At 52.3% G+C, this 19,949-nt stretch overlaps 1 protein-coding gene across 6 annotated transcripts in view; it reads left to right on the top strand.

The window, feature by feature from the left end:
- ap1ar (adaptor related protein complex 1 associated regulatory protein) overlaps window positions 1-19,949 on the top strand; it is a 155,723-nt gene that overhangs the window by 125,005 nt on the left and 10,769 nt on the right. For 4 of the 6 annotated variants that reach the window (XM_072495886.1, XM_072495884.1, XM_072495888.1 and 1 more), the window contains 2 exons: window positions 7,126-7,205; window positions 16,794-16,916. In XM_072495886.1, coding sequence (XP_072351987.1) covers window positions 7,126-7,205; window positions 16,794-16,916 — 203 coding nt within the window. The remainder of the gene's footprint in view (window positions 1-7,125; window positions 7,206-16,793; window positions 16,917-19,949) is intronic. The other 2 variants (XM_072495887.1, XM_072495885.1) reach the window with 1 other exon arrangement.

The following is a 19,949-nucleotide window of genomic DNA, read 5'->3' as shown; positions in this document are numbered from 1 at the left end:
TCCCCCCTAAAGCTTATTCTCATTCTCTATTTTCCCCTTCTTAATCAATCCTTTGGTCCTCCTTTGCTGAATACTAAACTGCTCCCAATCCTCAGGTCTGTTGTTTTTCTTAAAATTTGTATGCTTCTTCCTTGGATCTAATACTATCTCTAATTTCCCTTGTAAGCCTTTGGCCAACTTTCACGTTTTACTTTTGTGCTAGACCGGGATAAACAATTGTTGCAGTTCACCCATGCATTCCTTGAACGTTTGCCATTGCCTATCCACTATCACTTTTTTAAGTAACGCTTCCCAATCTATCATAGTCATTTCACACTTGTATCATTGTAGTTTCCTTTATTAAGATTCAGGATCCGAGTCTCCGAATCAACTACGTCACTCTTCATCTTGATGAAAAATTCTATCATGTTATGGTCGCAAAAGTTCATCTTCTAGCCTGGTTACCAATTCCCAGGTTAGATTTGGAATAAATCCCTAACATGTTATATTTTGGCGCAAATGTACCATCATATGTTTCAATTAAATATTTACAACGCATCTGGTTCTCAGGCAGTGGAAGACTGCAGCTGATACATCAGCAACACACCTTCAATTGAACAATAAAGGTCAAATTTACAAATTTGATTACCTTGCAGGAAGTATTGCTGTTCAGGAACATGTTTCATGTTTTTCATAGAATCCCTATAGTGCAGAAGGAGGCCATTCAGCCCATCGAGTCTGCAACGACCATTTCTTTTTTAAAAAAATATTTATTCAAATTTTCCAAAAATTTTTAACAAATTCCCCCCCCCCCCCCCCCCCCCCCAATAACAAAAAGAAAGAAACACAAACACAACAGTCAAAAATTATACATTGGGTTTCCCCCATATACAGTAACCCCCCCCATATGACATTCAAAGGTACCCATAGGGAAGCCCCCCCCACCCACCCGAATTTTCCCCCCCCCCCTTGGGTTGCTGCTGCTGACCTCCTAACGCTCCGCAAGATAGTCTAGGTTGCCACCGCCTGAAGAACCCCTGCGCAGACCATCGTAAGGCAAACTTTATCCTCTCCAGCTTAATGAACCCTGCCATATCATTTATCCAGGCTTCCACACTGGGGGGCTTCGCAACCTTCCATAATAGCAAGATCCTCCGCCGGGCTACCAGGGACGCAAAGGCCAGGATACCGGCCTCTTTCGCCTCCTGCAGTCCCGGCTCGTCCGTTACCCCAAATAGTGCCAACCCTCAACTCGGCTTGACCTAGACTTTCACCACCTTGGACATAGCCCTCGCGAAACCCCACCAAAACCCATCCAGTGCCGGGCACGACCAGAACATGTGGACGTGATTCGCCGGGCTTCCCGAGCACCTCCCACATCTATTTGGAGCAGCACGGTAGCATTGTGGACAGCACATTTGCTTCACAGCTCCAGGGTCCCAGGTTCGATTCTGGCTTGGGTCACTGTCTGTGCGGAGTCTGCACATCCTCCCCGTGTGTGTGTGGGTTTCCTCCGGGTGCTCCGGTTTCCTCCCACAGTCCAAAGATGTGCAGGTTAGGTGGATTGGCCATGCTAAATTGCCCTTAGTGTCCAAAATTGCCCATAGTGTTGGGTGGGGTTGCTGGGTTATGGGGATAGGGTGGAGGTGTGGACCTTGGGTAGGTTGCTCTTTCCAAGAGCCGGTGCAGACTCGATGGGCCGAATGGCTTCCTTCTGCACTGTAAATTCTATGAAATCTATAATCCTCCACCCCAAAGAACCTACTCAACCTCGCCCCTGTCATATGCGTTCTGTGAATAACCTTGAATTGTATTAGGCTGAGCCTGGCGCAAGAGGAGGAAGAATTACCCTACTCAGGGCATTAGCCCACAGACCCTCATCTATCTCCTCCCAAGCTCCTCCTCCCACTTGCCCTTTAACTCCTCTACCGAGGCCTCCTCCTCTTCTTTCAGCTCCTGGTATATCGCCGAAACCCTGCCTTCTTCAACCCATACACCCGAAATCACCCTGTCCTCAGTCCCCTGTGCCGGGGGCAGCAGGAATTCCCTCACCTGCCGCCTCACAAACGACCTCACTTGCATATACCTGAAAGCATTTCCCGGGGGTAACCCAAACTTCTCCTCCAGCACCCTCAAGCTCGCAAACGTCCCATCTGTAAACAAGTCCCCTATTCTTCTAATCCCTGCCCGATGCCAGCTCCGAAATCCCCCATCCATCCTTCCCGGGACGAACCGATGGTTCTCCCGAATCGGGGACCAAACCGAGGCTCCCACCTCACCCCTGTGTCATCTCCACTGCCCCCAGATCTTCAACGTTGCCGCCACCACCGGACTCGTGGTGTACCTTGTCGGCGAGAGCAGCAGCGGTGCCGTCGCCAGCGCCCTCAGGCTCGTGCCTACACAGGACGCCATCTCCAACTCTTCCACGCCGCCCCCTCTCCTTCCATAACCCACTTACGGATCATTGCCCCATTGGCAGCCCAATAATAGTCGCACAAATTCGGCATAGCCAGCCCTCCCTGTCCCTACTACGCTCCAGAAACACCCTCTTTACCCTCGGGGTCTTATTTGCCCACACAAAACCCATGATACTCCTACCTACCCGTTTGAAAAAGGCCTTGGGAATCATAATGGGAAGGCACTGGAACACAAAGAGAAACCTCGGGAGGACCATCATTTTAACCGACTGCACCCTGCCCGCTAGCAAGAGTGGCAGCACATCCCATCTTTTGAAATCCTCCTCCATCTGCTCCACCAACCGTGTCAAATTAAGTTTGTGCAGGGCCTCCCAACTCCCAGCCACCTGGATCCCTAAGTACCGGAAGCTCCTTTCCGCCCTCTTCAACGGCAGGTCGTCTATCCCCTTTCCCTGGTCCCCTGGATGTACCACAAAGAGCTCACTTTTCCCTACATTGAGCTTATACCCCGAGAAGTCCCCAAACTCCCTTAGGATCCGCATGACCTCCGCCATCCCCTCCACTGGATCTGCCACATACAGCAACAGGTCGTCCGCATACAGCGACACCCGATGTTCCTCTCCCCCTCGGACCAGTCCCCTCCATTTCCTGGACTCCCTTAGTGCCTTGGCCAGAGGCTCAATTGCCAATGCAAACAGCAAGGGGGCCAGGGGGCACCCCTGCCTCGTCCCTCGGTACAGCCGAAAGTACTCCGACCTCCGCCGATTCGTAGCCACACTCGCCATCGGGGCTCTATGTAGCAATCTGACCCAGCTGACGAACCCAAACCTCCGCAGCACTTCCCAAAGATACTCCCACTCCACCCGGTCGAAGGCCTTCTCCGCGTCCATAGCTGCCACTACCTCCGCTTCTCCCACCGGGGGTTACACCGAGGGCATCATAATCACATTGAGGAGCCTCCGCACATTGGTGTTTATCTGCCTGCCCTTTACAAATCCCGTCTGGTCCTCATGAATCACCCCCGGGACACAGTCCTCAATTCTCGTAGCCAGCATTTTGCCAGCAACTTAGCATCCACATTGAGGAGCGAGATCGGTCTATACGACCCACATTGCAGTGGGTCCTTGTCCCGCTTCAGGATCAGAGAGATCAGCGCCCCGGACATTGTTGGGGGCAAGTCCCCCCCCTCCCTTGCCTTATTGAAAGTCCTCACTAGCAATGGGCCTAGCAGGTCCCTGTATTTCCTGTAAAACTCGACCGGGAATCCATCTGGCCCCGGGGCCTTCCCCGCCTGCATGCTCCCCAATCCTTTAACTAGCTCCTCCAGCCCAATTGCGCCCCCAAACCAGCCACCTCCTCCTCCTCCACCCTCGGGAACCTCAGCTGATCCAAAAATCGTCGCATCCCCTCTTCCCCCACTGGGGGCTCAGATCTGTACAGATCCCTATAAAAGTCCCTAAATACCTTGTTTATTCTCACCGCACTCCGCACCGTATTCCCCTTGCTATCCTTAACTCCGCCTATCTCCCTCGCTGCCTCCCTCTTGCGAAGCTGGTGTGCCAGCATCCGACTCGCCTTCTCCCCATACTCATACGTCGCCCCCTGCGCTTTCCTCCACTGTGCCTCTGCTTTCCCTGTGGTCAACAGGTCGAACTCCGTCTGGAGGTTCCGCCGCTCCCTAAGTAGTCCCTCCTTGGGGGCCTCTGCATATCTCCTGTACACCCTTAAGATCTCCCTCACCAACCTCTCCCTCTCCCTGCCCTCTCTCTTCTCCCTGTGGGCCCTGATGGAGATTAACTCTCCGCTGACCACCGCCTTCAGCGCCTCCCAGACTACCCCCACCTGCACCTCCCCGTTGTCATTGGCCTCCAAATATCTTTCAATACACCCTTGCACCTGCCCGCACACCACCTCATCCGCCAATAATCCCACATCCAGAGGCCACAACGGGCGCTGGTCTCTCTCCTCCCCTAACTCCAGCTCCACCCAGTGCGGGGCGTGGTCTGAGATGGCTATGGCCGAATACTTCGTTCCCTCCACTTTCGGGATTAGCGCCCTTCTCAAAATAAAAAAATCTTTCCGGGAGTAGGCTCTATGGACGTGGGAAAAGAATGAAAATTCCCTGGTCAGGGGCCTGACAAACCTCCATGGATCCCCCCCCCCCCAAATCTGGTCCATAAAACCCCCTAAGCACCTTGGAGGCAGCCGGCCTCTTACCCGCCTTGGACCTCGAGCGATCCAGTGCTGGGTCCAGCACCGTGTTGAAATCCCTCTCCCATTATCAAACTTCCTACCTCCAGGTCCGGAATCCGACCCAGCATGCGTTTCATAAATCCGGCATCATCCCAGTTCGGGGCATATACGTTTACCAGTACCACCCGCAACCTACCGCTCACCATAACATATCGACCTCCATTATCCACTACAATATTCATTGCCTCAAACGACACCCACTTCCCCACCAGTATTGCAACCCCTCTGTTCGTCGCATCCAGCCCTGAATGGAATACCTGTCTTTCTTACCCATCCCTTTCTCAGCCTAACCTGATCTGCCACCTTCAAATATATCTCCTGGAGCATAACCGCGTCTGCCTTCAGTCCCTTTAAGTGCTCCAAGTTATCAGTCGGATTGGGGGGCTGCTCACCCCTCATTCCCCCCCCCCCCCCCCCCCCCCGACTAGCCATCTCCTTGTCTAGGCCAGCCACGCGCACGCGCCTCCCGCACCCTCCAGTCCCCAGGATGGCGGACCCCCCCCCCCGACCACCTCTCCTACTTCCAGCTCCCCTTTGGCCAATGCAGCAGCAACCCTATACCCCCCCCCCCCCCCACCTCCTCCCCCCACTAGATCCACATCTAGCCCTTTTGCTCCCCCAATAACACTCCCGTAAGTCAGCTGACTCCTGCTGACCCCGGCCACTCCCGCCATTCCATCGACCCCCCCCCCAGTGTGAGAATCCCCCCTCCCCCTCCCTGGCAGTCAGTGTGCGCTCCTCTCCAGCACCGCCCACCCCCGTCCTTCCGTAGCGCGGGAAAAAGCCCGCGTTTTCCTGAGCTGGCCCCGCCCCCTCTGGCGCAGCTCCTGTTGCGGCCTTACCCCAATTCCCCATCCCCGGGCCTCCACTCCCCCCTCTTCCTTCGTGGGGGTCTGCCCCTCCAACACCGACGCCCACACTCCCACAGTCTCCCCATCAAATCCCTTCATCCATCCCCATCCAGCACCCAACCAAAGAAACATTCCCTAAACGTGATAAACACCATGTACACCGTAAACATCCCCCCACAACAAACCCTCAATTTTGAGTCCAACTTTTCAGTCCGTATAAAGCTCCATGCCTCATCAGGCGTTTCGAAATAGTGGTGCCAATCCTGGAATGTGACCCACAATCGTGCTGGCTGCAGCATACCGAACTTCACCCCCTTCCGATGGAGCACCGCCTTAGCCCGATTGAAACCAGCTCTCTTCTTAGCCACCTCTGCACTCCAGTCCTGGTAGATTCGGATCTCCGTGTTCTCCCACCTGCTACTCCGCTCTTTCTTGGCCCATATCAGGACACACTCTCTGTCCATAAAGCGGTGAAACCTCACCACTACAGCCCTTGGCGGCTCATTGGCCTTGGGTCTCCTTGCTAGGACCCGGTGAGCTCCATCTCGCTCCAGGGGCCTCGGGAAGGCTCCCGCGCCCATCAGCGAATTGAGCATCGTGCTCACATATGCCCGGCATCGGGCCCCTCCACTCCTTCAGGGAGACCCAGAATCCGAAGATTCTTCCTCGACCTATTCTCCAGGTCCTTCAATCTTTCCGCCCACCTCTTGTGCAGCGCCCCATGCGCCTCCACCTTCACCGCCAGGCCCAAGTTCTCGTCCTCGTTCTCCGAGGCTTTTTGCCGCATCTCCCGGATCGCCGCCCCTTGGGCCTTCTGGGTCTCCACTAGCTTCTCGATCGCTGCCTTCATTGGCGCCAGCATTTCGGATTTCAGCTCCTCAAAGCAGCGTTTAAGAAACCCCTGCTGCTCCTACGACCCCTGCGCCCATGCTGCTTGGTCTCCACCCGCCGCCATCTTGTTTTTTCTCCCTCTCACTTTTTGCTGCTCCAAGATCACTTTTTTCACCGCTCCACTCCTGGTCCAATCCATATAATGTCGGGGGGACCTTGCTGTCACCTTCCCACACTGGAAGCCGTCGAACAATTGCCGTTGGGGCCCCTCTAGAGACCCCAAAAGTCCGTTCCCGGCGGGAGTTGCCGAACGTGCGACCTACCTAGGCATAGCCGCAACCGGATGTCCGCAACCACCATTTCAAACAACACCCTACACAGACCCTATCCCTGTAACCCCACCTAATGTTTGGATACTTGGGGGCAATTTAGCATGGCCAATCCACCTAACCTGCACTTCTTTGGACTGGGAGAAAACCGGAGCACCCAGAGGGAACCTACGCAGACACGGAGCGGAGGGAATGTGCAAACTCTACACAGACAGTCACCTCCGGTCGGACGAAACCCGGGTCCCTGGTGCTGTTGAGGCAGCAGTGCTAACCACTGTGCCACCATGCCACCCCATTTTCTCTCCATTAATTTTAATCATGGGGAACATATCCATAATTTATTGATTTGCATTCGAGGCTCCCATGGCTCCCTTTTGAGAGCATTCATTCACAAACTCTAGATGTCGATAATCTGACTGTACACATGATTAAACTGAGCGTTTTATTTTTCTACCTTGTTTTCAGTAGTGGGGTAGGGGAAGAAGACTTTGAATCATTTCTACAACGTACAAAATCTCAATCTGAAGCTTTCAGGAACCAACACAGTAAGTTTGCTTATTGAGAAATAAGGTTTTATTTTCTCCAAATGCTTTTTGCCACAGATATTTTCTTAAATATATTCATGACTGTTTTAGCAGTGTGTAGTTGAAAATGAAAATCGCTTATTGTCACAAGTAGGCTTCAAATTAAGTTACTGTGTAAAGCCCCTAGTCGCCACATTCCGGTGCCTGTTCGGGGAGGCTGGTACGGGAATTGAACCATGCTGCTGGCCTGCCTTGGTCTGCTTTAAAGGCCAGCAATTTAGCTCAGTATGCTAAACCAGCCCCTAGTTGAACATGCTAATTGGAGTCAGGGCATTAACATCCCAAAAATAGTTCGACCATTAGATTTTTTTTTAAATTTCTTGGGATATGAATGCTCATTTCATCCACTGTTGCCCCGTGAAGCTGGTAGGAGCCTGTTCCTTGAACCAATGAAACCCTGTGTTGAAGGTACTCCCATGATGATGTTAAATGGGAAATTCCAGGATATTGGCTCAGCATGGTGAAGAAACAATGACACAGGTTGGGCCTATGTGCTCACCATGTTGAACTCACTGATGGGAGCGGGGTCCTTCCAGGGGCCCTTGGAGCTGGAGGGGGCCCATAGAGTGCTGGCGAGGAGGCTCAAGGCTAGTGAGCCTCCGCGGGCAGTGCTGGTGAGGTTCCATCGGTTTGTCGATCGGGAGTGTGTGCTCAGGTGGGCCAAGAAGGAGAGGAGCAGTAGGTGGGAGAACGCGGAGGTTCGGATATATCAAGACTGGAGTGCAGAGGTGGCGAAGAGGAGGGCCGGGTGCAATCGAGTGAAGGCGGTGCTGCACAGGAAGGGGGTGAAGTTTGGCATGTTGCAGCCGGCACGACTGTGGGTTACCTACAAGGACCGGCACCATTATTTTGAGTCTCCGGAAGCGGCGTGGGCCTTTGGTCAGGCCGAGAAGTTGGACACAGATTGTGGGTCGGGACGGGTGATTGGGGACTGCGGTTGATATGCTATGTTTATTTTTGTTTCGGGGGTGGTTGGGGTGGGTTGGGCACTGTTTTGGTTGGGTTGGTCGGGCGGGCTCTTGGAGGTGAGATGGGGCCCTGCGGGGGAGGGCGTGGCCCAAGTCAGGGGTGAGGGGACCGGGCCTGGAAAAGGAGCTGCGTCAGGTGGCGGGGCCGGGTAGGTGGAAAGCGCGGGCTTTTTCCCGCGCTGAAGACTGGAGGGGGCGGGGAAGCGAGGGTTGTTTCCCGCGCTTAGAACAGAAGGGGGAGGAGGAGAGCCTATGGATGGGGATGGGAGAGGAGGGTGTGCCACACAATAGGAGGAGTCGAAGGAGAGGCGGGTGTGGCCAGGGTCAGCAGGAGTCAGCTGACTTGCGGAAGTGCAATGGGGGGAGTAAACCAGCTAGGATGGGTCCTAGCCGGGGGGGAATCGAGTTGCTGCTACTATGGTCAAGGAGGAGCTGGAGCGAGGGGGGGGGTTCGAGACTGGGGTATGCCGCTGTGGGGAATGGGTCGGGTGTGGGGTGCGGCCGGGTGGCTGGCCGAGGAGGGGCCATGGCTAGTCGGCGGGGGAGGGGGGCGGGTAGCCCCCGGATCCGGCTGATAACCTGGAATGTAAGGGGACTGAATGGGCCGGTTAAGCGGGCCCACGTGTTTGCACACCTGAAGGGGCTCAAGGCGGATGTGGTTATGCTCCAGGAGACACCCCTGAAGGTGGCAGACCAGGTAAGATTGAGGAAAAGGTGGGTAGGTCAGGTGTTTCACTCGGGGCCGAATGCCAAAAATCAAGGGGTGGCGATCTTGGTGGGAAAGGTGTCGATTGAGGCGTTGAGCATTGTGGCAGATAATGGCGGCAAGTACATAATGGTAAGTGGTAAGTTGCAGGAAGAGAGGGTGGTACTGGTCAATGTGTATGCCCTGAACTGGGACGATGCGGGTTTTATGCGGCGTATGTTGGGTCGGATCCCAGACTTGGAAGTGGGGGGCCTGATAATGGGGGGAGACTTTAACACGGTGCTGGACCCGGCACTGGATCGCTCCAGGTCTAGGACGGGTAGGAAGCCGGCAGCGGCTAGAGTGCTGAGGGGGTTTATGGACCAGATGGGAGGGGTGGACCCTTGGAGATTTGCAAGGCCGGGGGCTAGGGAATTTTCATTCTTCTCACATGTCCATAAGGCTTATTCCCGAATCAACTTTTTCATCTTGAGTAGGGCGTTGATCGCGAGTAGAGGATACGGAGTATTCGGCAATAGCCATTTCGGACCACGCCCCTCATTGGCTGGACTTGGAGATGGGGGAGGAGAGGGACCAGCGCCCACTGTGGCGCTTGGAGGTGGGGCTGTTGGCGGACGAGGAGGTGACCGAGCGGGTCCGAGGAAGTATAGAGAGGTACCTGGAGACCAACGACAACGGGGAGGTCCGAGTGGGGATGGTATGGGAGGCACTGAAGGCGGTGGTGAGGGGAGAGCTGATCTCCATTAGGGCCCACAAGGAGAGGAGAGAGCAGAGGGAGAGGCTGGAGGGGGAGATGGTGAGGGTAGACAGGAGGTATGCGGAGGAGCCCGAGGAAGGATTGTTGAGGAAGAGGCGTAGCCTCCAGGCCGAATTTGACCTGGTGACCACCAGGAAGGCGGAGGTGCAGTGGAGGAAGGCCCTGTTGCCGATTTACGAGTATGGGGAAAAGGCAAGCCGGATGCTGGCGCATCAGCTTCGGAAGCGGGACACAGCTAGGGAGATCGGGGGAGTTAAGGACAGCGGAGGGAGTGTAGTGCGGAGTGGAGCTGGCATCAATGGGGCCTTCAGGGTCTTCTACGAGGAATTGTACCGATCCGAGCCCCCACGGAGGAGGGAGGGATGGGCTGCTTCCTGGACCAATTGAGGTTTCCAAAGGTGGAAGAGGGACAGGTGGCGGGATTGGGGGCTCCCCTGCAGTGTGGGTCTTACAGACCGATTTCCTTGCTAAATGTAGATGCCAAGGTGCTGGCGAAGGTCTTAGCCACGAGGATTGAGGATTGTGTGCCGCAGATCATCCATGAAGACCAGACGGTGTTTGTGAAGGGGAGACAGTTGAACGCGAATGTGCGGAGGCTTTTGAACGTTATCATGATGCCAGCGAGGGAGGAGGAGGCGGAGATAGTGGTGGCGATGGATGCTGAGAAAGCCTTCGATAGGGTAGAGTGGGGGGTACCTGTGGGAGGTGCTGAAGAGGTTCGGGTTTGGGAAGGGGTTTGTCAGGTGGGTTAGGCTGTTGCATGAGGTCACGATGGCGAGTGTGGCCACAAACAGGAGGAGGTCCGAGTACTTTTGGTTGCACCGAGGGACAAGACAGGGGTGTCCCTTATCCTCCCTGCTCTTCGCATTGGCGATTGAACCCCTGGCTATGGCACTGAGGGAGTCAAGGAACTGGAGGGGGTTGGTGCGTGGTGGGGAGAAGCATAGGGTGTCACTTTATGCGGACGACCTGCTGCTGTATGTGGCGGACCCGGTGGGAGGAATGCCGGAGGTAATGAGGATTCTTAGGGAATTCGGGGACTTTTCGGGGTACAAGCTCAACATGAGGAAGAGCGAGCTGTTCGTAGTTCATCCAGGGGGACCAGGAGAGGGGAATTGGCGAGCTCCCACTAAAAAAGGCGGAGAGGAGCTTCAGGTATCTGGGAGTCCAGGTGGCCAGGAGCTGGGGGGCCCTGCATAGGCTTAATTTTACAAGGCTGGTGGAGCAAATGGAGGAGGAGTTCAAGAGGCGGGACGCGTTGCCGCTGTCCTTCGCGGGTAGGGTGCAGTCAATCAAAATGACGGTGCTCCCAAGGTTTTTGTTTCTGTTCCAGTGCCTCCCCGTGTTTATCCCAAAGGCTTTTTTCAGGCGGGTTAACAGGAGTATAATGGGGTTTGTGTGGGCGCGAGGGACTCCGAGGGTGAGAAGGGTGTTCCTGGAGCGGAGTAGAGATAGGGGGGGACTGGCAGTGCCCAACCTCTGTGGATACTACTGGGCAGCCAATGCAACGATGGTGCGCAAGTGGGTGATGGAGGGGGAGGGGGCCACATGGAAGAGGCTGGAGACGGCATCTTGTGTGGGTAAGAGTCTGGGGGCGCTGGCAACGGCGCCGCTGCCGCTCCCTCCAAGGAGGTATACCACGAGCCCGGTGGTGGTGGCTGCCCTCAAAATTTGGGGGCAGTGGAGGCGGCAAGGGGGAAGTGGGGGCCTCGGCGGTGACCCCACTACGGGGGAACCACCGGTTCGCCCAGGAAGAACAGGTGGAGGGTTTGAGGGGTGGCACAGGGCAGGGATACGAAAGTTGGGGGACCTGTTTGTGGACGGGAAGTTCCCGAGCCTGGGTGAGCTGGAGGAGAAGTACGGGCTCTCCACGGGGAACACCTTCAGGTACTTACAGGTAAGGGCGTTTGCCAGACGGCAACACACCGTACAGGACAGGGTGCTCTCGGCGGGGGGCGGGGGGGGCGGAAAGAGTGGGGAACAATGGGAAACTTACCAGGTGATGCAAGAGGAGGAGGAGGCCTCGGCGGTGGAGGTAAAAGGTAAGTGGGAGGAGGAGTTGGGAGAGGAAATTGAGGAAGGGACGTGGGCAGACGCCCTGGGGAGGGTGAACTCTTCCTCATCGTGCGCGAGGCTCAGCCTCGTACAGTTTAAAGTGCTGCACAGGGCACACATGACCGGGACAAGGATGAGTCGGTTTTCTGGGGGTGAGGACAGGTGTGTTAGGTGCTCAGTGGGCCCAGCAAACCACACCCATTATTCTGGGCATGCCCAGCGCTGGAGGAATTTTGGAAGGGCATAGCGAGGACAGTGTCGAGGGTGGTAGGATCCAGGGTCGAGCCGGGCTGGGGGCTCGCAATATTTGGGGTGGCAGAGGAGCCGGGAGTGCAGGAGGCAAAAGAGGCCGGAATTCGGGCCTTTGCGTCCCTGGTAGCCCGGCGAAGGATTCTTCTTCAGTGGAAGGATGCGAGGCCCCCCAGCGTGGAATCCTGGATCAACGATATGGCGGGGTTTATTAAGTTGGAGAGGGTGAAATTCGCCTTGAGAGGGTCGGTACAAGGGTTCTTTAGGCGGTGGCAACCGTTCTTAGACTTCCTGGCAGAGCGGTAGACATTGGTCAATGGCAGCAGCAACTCGGCAGAGGGGGGGGAATCACTTGACTTGTTTTTGTTATTTATACTGGTGGGTCTGAGGGGTCGTATATACTTGTTTTAAGTCGGGGTGTTAATGTTAATTTATTATTTATGTGCAGGGGGGGAGGGGGTTATGGAGGGTTGTTTTTCTGGACTGTGTTTTGTACTTAATCCTGTTGGGTTTCTTTTTCATTTTGTTATTGATATTTTATGAAAACCCTTTAATAAAAAAATTTATTTTTTAAAAAAGCAATGACACAGGTCCATGTCAGAATCGTGTGTGACTTGAATAGGAACTTAGTTCATCACCACGCCTTCAATACACACACTTGGGGCGGGATTCTCTAGTCACCGACGGCGAAATCGCGTTCGGCGATCGGCCAGAGAATACCCATTTCCGATGAAATTGGGGGTGGCGCCGCTTTCACGATGCTCCGCCCCCTCCAGAACAGTGATCCTCCAGCTGCCATGTCTCTGGAATTATTTTCTTGAATCCCTCTGCTTTGCTGTATCTCTTTGCATTTTCCAAGCCATCCTTAAAAGGTTATCTGGGGTATTTACGTTTAATCCACTCTCCTGACTTATATTCTCTCTCTAAAGCACTTTACCTGTGTTTTAAGTTGTATACGTTCACAAATTGTTGGAGGTGGGTAGGGATCAGACAGTCATGGAGTTGACTTAAACACACAACCAGATTTTTCAGGACCTTGGCAACTGTGATATTTCTCCATTATTATAATGTGGACATGCCGGCGTTGGACTGGGGTGAGCACAGTAAGAAGTCTTACAACACCAGGTTAAAGTCCAACAGGTTTGTTTCGATGTCACGAGCTTTCGGAGCGCTGCTCCTTCCTCAGGTGAATGAAGAGGTATATTCATGGCAGGGTTGTGTGGTGTCGTGGTCACTGTTCTGAAGGCTGTTCAGAACAGTGACCACGACACCACACAACCCTGCCATTGCAATCTCTGCAAGACGTGCCAGATCATCGACATGGATACCACTATTACACGTGAGAACACCACCCACCAGGTACGCGGTACATACTCGTGCGACTCGGCCAACGTTGTCTACCTCATAGGCTGCAGGAAAGGATGTCCCGAAGCGTGGTACATTGGCGAGACCACGCAGACGCTGCGACAACGAATGAACGGACATCGTGCGACAATCACCAGGCAGGAATGTTCCCTTCCAGTCGGGAACACTTCAGCAGTCAAGGGCATTCAGCCTCTGATCTCCGGGTAAGCGTTCTCCAAGGCGGCCTTCAGGACGCGCGACAACGCAGAATCGCCGAGCAGAAAATTATAGCCAAGTTCCGTACACATGAGTGTGGCCTCAACCGGGTCCTGGGATTCATGTCGCATTACAGTCATCCCCCACCATCTGGCCTGTGAAATCCTACCAACTGTCCTGGCTTGACACAATTCACACCTCTTTAACCTGGGGTTACCCCATCTCTGGATCTGTAAAGATTTAATCACCTGCTAATGCTCGTATTCCAAGCATTGTCTGGCATCTTTGAATCTGTCTATATATATGTTTCTGGAACATACCTCTTCATTCACCTGAGGAAGGAGCAGCGCTCCGAAAGCTAGTGACATCGAAACAAACCTGTTGGACTTTAACCTGGTGTTGTAAGACTTCTTACTGTCCATTATTATAGTTCTTTTTATCCCCTTTTAGTCTCTGAGTCAACCGAAGGGAGGTTTGCAGCTCCACCGCTGAACGAATTCACGCCGACTTGAAAATGGGCAAGGAAAAGGTGCACATCAACATTGTTGTCATTGGACATGTCGACTCCGGTAAATCTACAACCACCGGTGTTGGAATACCTCTGCGCCTCTGAATTCCCCCCATCTGACACTGGTACATCTCACGGACAGTGGGCAGAACAGGCACCTCGTCACCTGTGACAGCCAAAAGTCGGCCGGGCCTATCCAGGTCCAGGCCCTCCAGAGGACAGCTGCCAAAAGTGCCTTTGGTGCTTTCAGGTGTCCACTGGTCAGAGGGCAAGATACGCAGCAGGCTGCCTCCGCGTCTGATGTGCTGTCTGGGGTCACACCTAGAAGGAGCGGTAGGCCACGTAAAATAAGGAGGTTAGACACCAGTTGAGTTGGCACGGGTGCTGCAGATAGGTTAGTAGGCAAGGTCAGGATAAAAAGATGTATATATAATCACTATTAAACACCCTTTCACCAACATTCCGACCTGCTTCAATCCTCTGACTGAAGAGTCTGTGGGATGGGCTGGGCTGGGTGTAGAGGGTGTGCCGATGGGGGGGGGGGGGAAATGTGGGAGGCTGGTGGTGTGAGTGTTGGAGGATGGCATGGGGCAGGGCCCCCAGGACAATTGGACCTTCCACCTGGTGTCACCCTCAGGTGGCAGGGAATGGGGCCAGAGGTGTAAGGCCACCTTATAGGGCAGCTCACCCAGTGAGTGATCCACCACCGATCACCATCTCCATTACCACCCTCCCACCTCCCAAAGGATATATGGGCCTGTGAGATGGAATGGTCATCACGTATGCAGGGATCACCCGGGCGCACAGTGGAATGGGATCCAGAAGGCAGGAATCAGACTTTGTCAAACCATGAGGAGCACCAGAGCTCATCTCACAGCGAGCGTCATCATACTCCGTCCTGTGGACAAAACCCACTGATACCGCCAATCCCGGGCCAACATTCTGTAGTGATGCGAATAAGTCCCTTGGAGGGGGGAGGATGAGCTGGGGTGATGGGGTGGAGTGGGGGGGATGAGGGACAGGGGAGGATGTGAGCGACTAAGGGCAAGGGGCCACCACTTGAAAGGGGGTGGGGGGGGGAAAAAGAGTATGGAGAGGTGGGACAAGGTGGCGGAGCTACCAGTGGCCAGGCTTCCTAGTTGGCAAACTGGGGGTAATAAAGTTGCCCCATGTGTAACGGCCCTGGAGCACACGTTGGGCAACCTGCCGTGCCAACCCAGACTCCATGCCCGGTTCTTCCAGGCCTTCCTTCTCGTCAGATGAGGCCTGGCGTTCTTCTTCCTGCTCCTCCAACATGTCCCCCCTCTGCTGCATGATGTTGTGCAGGATGCAGCAGACTATCACTATGTTTGAGATCCTCCTGGGGCTATGTTGGAGAGCATCACCGGAGTGGTTCATGCATCGAAACACGTCTTGAACATGCTGTGTGCCGCTAAGTGATCATCCTGGTTGCTGCAGTAATTTCATTATAACGGTACTCCACCTCCACCTGGGGCCACTGGTCAGGCATCATTAGCGAAGACCTCAAGGGTAACCCTTGTCGCCCAAGAGCCAGCCCCTCACCCAAGAGGGCAGGGTACAGATGAGTGTGCCAGGATGTGTGCATCATATGCGCTTCCTGGGTATCGGGCGCAAATGTGTATGATGTGCAGCTGGTGGTCACACACCAATTTCACATTTAGGGAGTGGAAGTCCTTCTGATTAGTGATGGTCACTTCCTGATGAGCCACTGCTTGTAAGAGTACATGTATTCCATTGAACACCCCCTGGACCTGGGCATGCCAGCGTTGGGGCCAAATTCTGCTGCCTGGACATCCTAATGTGCCTGGTCTAGACTGAAGGTTATGAAGTCCGATGCTCGGCCGCATCGGGCATCCATCACAGCATGGATGTACTTGTGTATGGATGTCTTCAAAATCCCATACAGGTCCCCGTATAGATCCTGGCAAGACCCAAAGGCATCAAGGTTCAGGGCAACCATCACCTTGAATGCTGCCAGAAGTGGGTGGCCTGGGGTTGGGATGATTGACTCTAACAGGAACATATCCTTAGTCCAGAGAGTGAAGAGAAAGACAAACTGGATAGCTATAACTCTAATGTCAGATGTGAAAAAAGACTTCAGGTTCTATTCTTGTAATTCAAATCAGTAAGCGTTTTAAATGTTGTCAAGGACAGCCAGGATAGATTTATTCAAGAGAAGTCATGTTTGAAAGACATAAATTGTGGTAAAATTTCAGATATAAGCTATCATGATTTGTTTGAAATTCTGAAAGATGTATTACTGTTGGACAGTGCTAGATGAAGAGCAATGCCAAATAAAGCAATTCTTAGTCTGCAAAACCGTATTATGTCATAAAATTTTAGCATGTTAACTTATTATCTGTAGCTATAGTAGTACATCATCTCTGTAGAATTATAGAATATTCAACTGCAGAATGAGCTGTTTATGAATAATAGCTCAATGTAAACATTATTGAACAACAAAGTGGCCTACTGTGCAAGAAACAATCTTTAAAATCTCTTTTTTACCAAGCAGGCTAGAATGTAAAGCGATGACTACATATCGTTATTGCTGGAACAACTATAAAACTAAAAACATCCAGTCTCTATGTGGCCTGGCGTGATAACTGTAAGAGTTTGATCAGCATAGATTTTCAGGTTGACCAGGAGTCCCATATTTTGAGAGAAAATATAAATTCTTTGTTTAATCTCATGTTTTAAGAATTGTTCCTGCCTTCCATACTAGGAATTTCCTCAGAACCAATTATTCTGACACCAAACACTGAAAGTAGCTGTGACTTGACTACAAAAACCAAATCAACAACTGATGACAGTACTTCACTTGACCTCGAATGGGAGGATGAAGAAGGTAAAGCATCTTGAATATGTTAACCTTTCATTTCCAATTTTAATGGTGCCACTGACCAGAACCCTCAGCAGGTCTCGTAGCGTTTGTGGAAAGAGAAACTGAATTAACGTTTTGAGTCCATATGATTCTTCAGAACATTCCTGGTATATTGTAGCTGGACTTTTTAAAAAATCACTAAATCCAAATGAAACACAATTTTTGTCACAAGCAGCTTCCATGAGAAGACTTTGTCAGTGGCACATACCCAAGTGCCTGGCAGTAATTCAACTTCCAGTAGTCTCTTGTTGCTTATTGGATTTAAATGTCATCTTACACTTTACTACCAACCACTCTTTGAATTGAGAAATTGGTACATCGATGAGAGATTTTTAAAGCAAAGCAACTAATATCTTTCTTTACTGGTGATAACATGAAGCAAAATGAATGGCAAATACCATCAGTGCAATATATATAACCATAAATATATAAAAATCTGTAATGGGCGAACCCTGCACCTCATGTCTTCGAGGCAGGAATTTGGTCACAAAGCCTAAGGCTCGCTTGAAATGCACTGGGCGGGATTCTCCCGTCTCCGATGCCGAAATCGCGTTCGGCCGGAGAATCCTCATTGGCACTGAAATCGGGAGCGGCGCCGCTTTTGCGATGCGCCGCCCCCTCCAGAACGACGTACTCTTCGAGTACGCCGCATGCCATATGAATTGCCTCAGGACGTCATCTGAGGCTCTCCCCCAGTGGGCCGAGTTCCCAATGGCGTGCGTCACTAACGCTATTTTTTTCTCAGGAACGCAGCGTGGTGGCTACGGAGTGAGTCCAGCGTTGCTACTGTCCGGTGGGGGGGGGGGACCGATCCATGGTGGGGGGGCTGTGGCGGGGGCTTGGGGCACTGGTGGGGAGTGGTCCAGGGATGGCAGCTTGGCCAAAGGGGGGCACTATTTGGCAGGCCAGGTCCATGCACGGCCGGCGCCATGTGGCGCGACCGCTGCAGGCCGCCGTGCACATGTGCAGCCACGGACCTGGCAATTCTCCAACCTTATCCACAGCTAGAGCCGGGGGCTTTACACTGCATGCCTGCTAGCCCCCCACCAGACGGAGGATCAGTGGTGGTTTTGCACCGTTTCTTTCAGGCGTAAAACGCCACTGTTCCCACGCCGGCGTCAGCACTTAGTCTCAAAATTTGGGAAATCCAGCCCTCTGTCTTAATGAACGTTTTCTTCAATTCAAATTAGCCTTTTAATGCCATTCATTTTATTGAATCTTCATCCTCAATGACATTCTTTCTGAACTGTTATTCTTGAAACTTGCAGCAGCCCCCGCTGAAGAGGTGGCTTCACTTCCTCCAGAAAAATCTCTATGGCCCCATGTGAGCAATGGTCAACTCCCCGACTTCTTGATATGTCCAACTTCCCGACTTCTTGATATGTCCAACTTCCCGACTTCTTGATATGTCCAACTTCCCGACTTCTTGATATGTCCAACTTCCCGACTTCTTGATATGTCCAACTTTGCCTGAAATCTGAGATCCTGATCTCAAGTTGGAGACACTTTAAATTTCATTCAAGAAGGGCGGCATGGTGGCGCAGTGGTTAGCACTGCTGCCTCACAGCGCCGAGGACCCACGTTCGATCCCGGCCCCAGGTCACTGTCCTTGTGGAGTTTGCACATTCCCCCTGTGTGTGCGTGGGTCTCACCCCCACAAACCAAAGATGTGCAGGATGGGTGAATTGGCCACGCTAAATTGCTCCTTAATTGGAAAAAACCCATAATTGGGTACTCTAAATTTTTTTTTTACATTTAAAAAAAAAAAAAAAAAATTTATTCAAGTATTCTTCTCCCTTGTACCCTAAAAGCAAGCTGAGCCGAATTGCTGATGCAGAGTATGGGTTTGACGTCATTCCCACCCACGCCATTACCTGCTCACTATAGCTCTCTGTTCTGTTGTAGTGTAGTGAAGCAAGCTAGACTGGTTCTAACCCCTTATCGACTATGTCAGAAAAAAGTAAACCAGTGCCAGAGTTAATTTGAATCAGGGTTGTATTCTTTTTTGTTTCCTCCATCTTCCTTGATAGATTTTGCTGCATATGTTTGTGGAGAGCACTTTTTGTGTTTACTGAGGTCAAGACTTTAGGGAGTCCTAGTAGACGTTCATCTTGTAAGGAAGTATGATTTATAAGTAATTTGTTACTGAGCAGCATTCAAAGTAATGGTTAAAACAATTTTAAAGTAATTAAGAGATAACACAGATAACATCCTGAGACATAACATTGCTTCTCAATTGTGTTGAACAGAATTTTTTTTCGCATTGCTTAAACCAGTTCTTTATCATTAAGGATATAGTTTTGCTCATAAAATGAACAAAGAAAAGTTCAGCACAGGAACAGGCCCTCGGGCCCTCCAAGCCTCTGCCGACCATGCTGCCCATCTAACCTAAAACCTTCTACACTTCTGGGGTCTGTAACCCTCTATTCCCATCCTATTCATGTATTTGTCAAGACGCCCCTTAAACATCATGATCATACCTGTTTCCATCACCTCCTCCCGAGTTCGAGGCACCCACTATCCTCTGTGTAAAAAGCTTCCCTTGCACATCTCTTCTAAACTGTGCCCCTCGCACCGTAAACCTATGTCCCCTAGTAATTGACCCCTCTACCCTGGGAAAAAGCTTCTGACTGTCCACGCTGTCCATGACCCTCAAAATTTTGTAGACTTCTATCAGGCCGCCCCTCAACTTCCATCTTTCCAATGAGAATAAACCGGGTTTATCCAACCTCTCCTTATAGCTAATGCCCTCCATACCAGGCAACACCCCAGTAAACCTCTTCTGTACCCTCTCCAAAGCCTCCACATCCCTCTGTTAGTGGTTACCAGAATTGAACACTGTATTCGAAGTGTGGTCTAACTAAGATTCTATGCAGCTGCAGCATGACTTGCCAATTTTTACGTTCAGTGCCCCGGCTAATGAAGGGAAACATGCTTGACTACCTTCTCCACTGCCGTTGCCACTTTCAGTGACCTGTGGACCTCTTTACACCAATC

This window comes from Scyliorhinus torazame, chromosome 3 (assembly GCF_047496885.1).
Source record: "Scyliorhinus torazame isolate Kashiwa2021f chromosome 3, sScyTor2.1, whole genome shotgun sequence".
NCBI classification, from domain to species: domain Eukaryota; kingdom Metazoa; phylum Chordata; class Chondrichthyes; order Carcharhiniformes; family Scyliorhinidae; genus Scyliorhinus; species Scyliorhinus torazame.
This window is presented reverse-complemented; position numbering and strand designations above follow the sequence as displayed.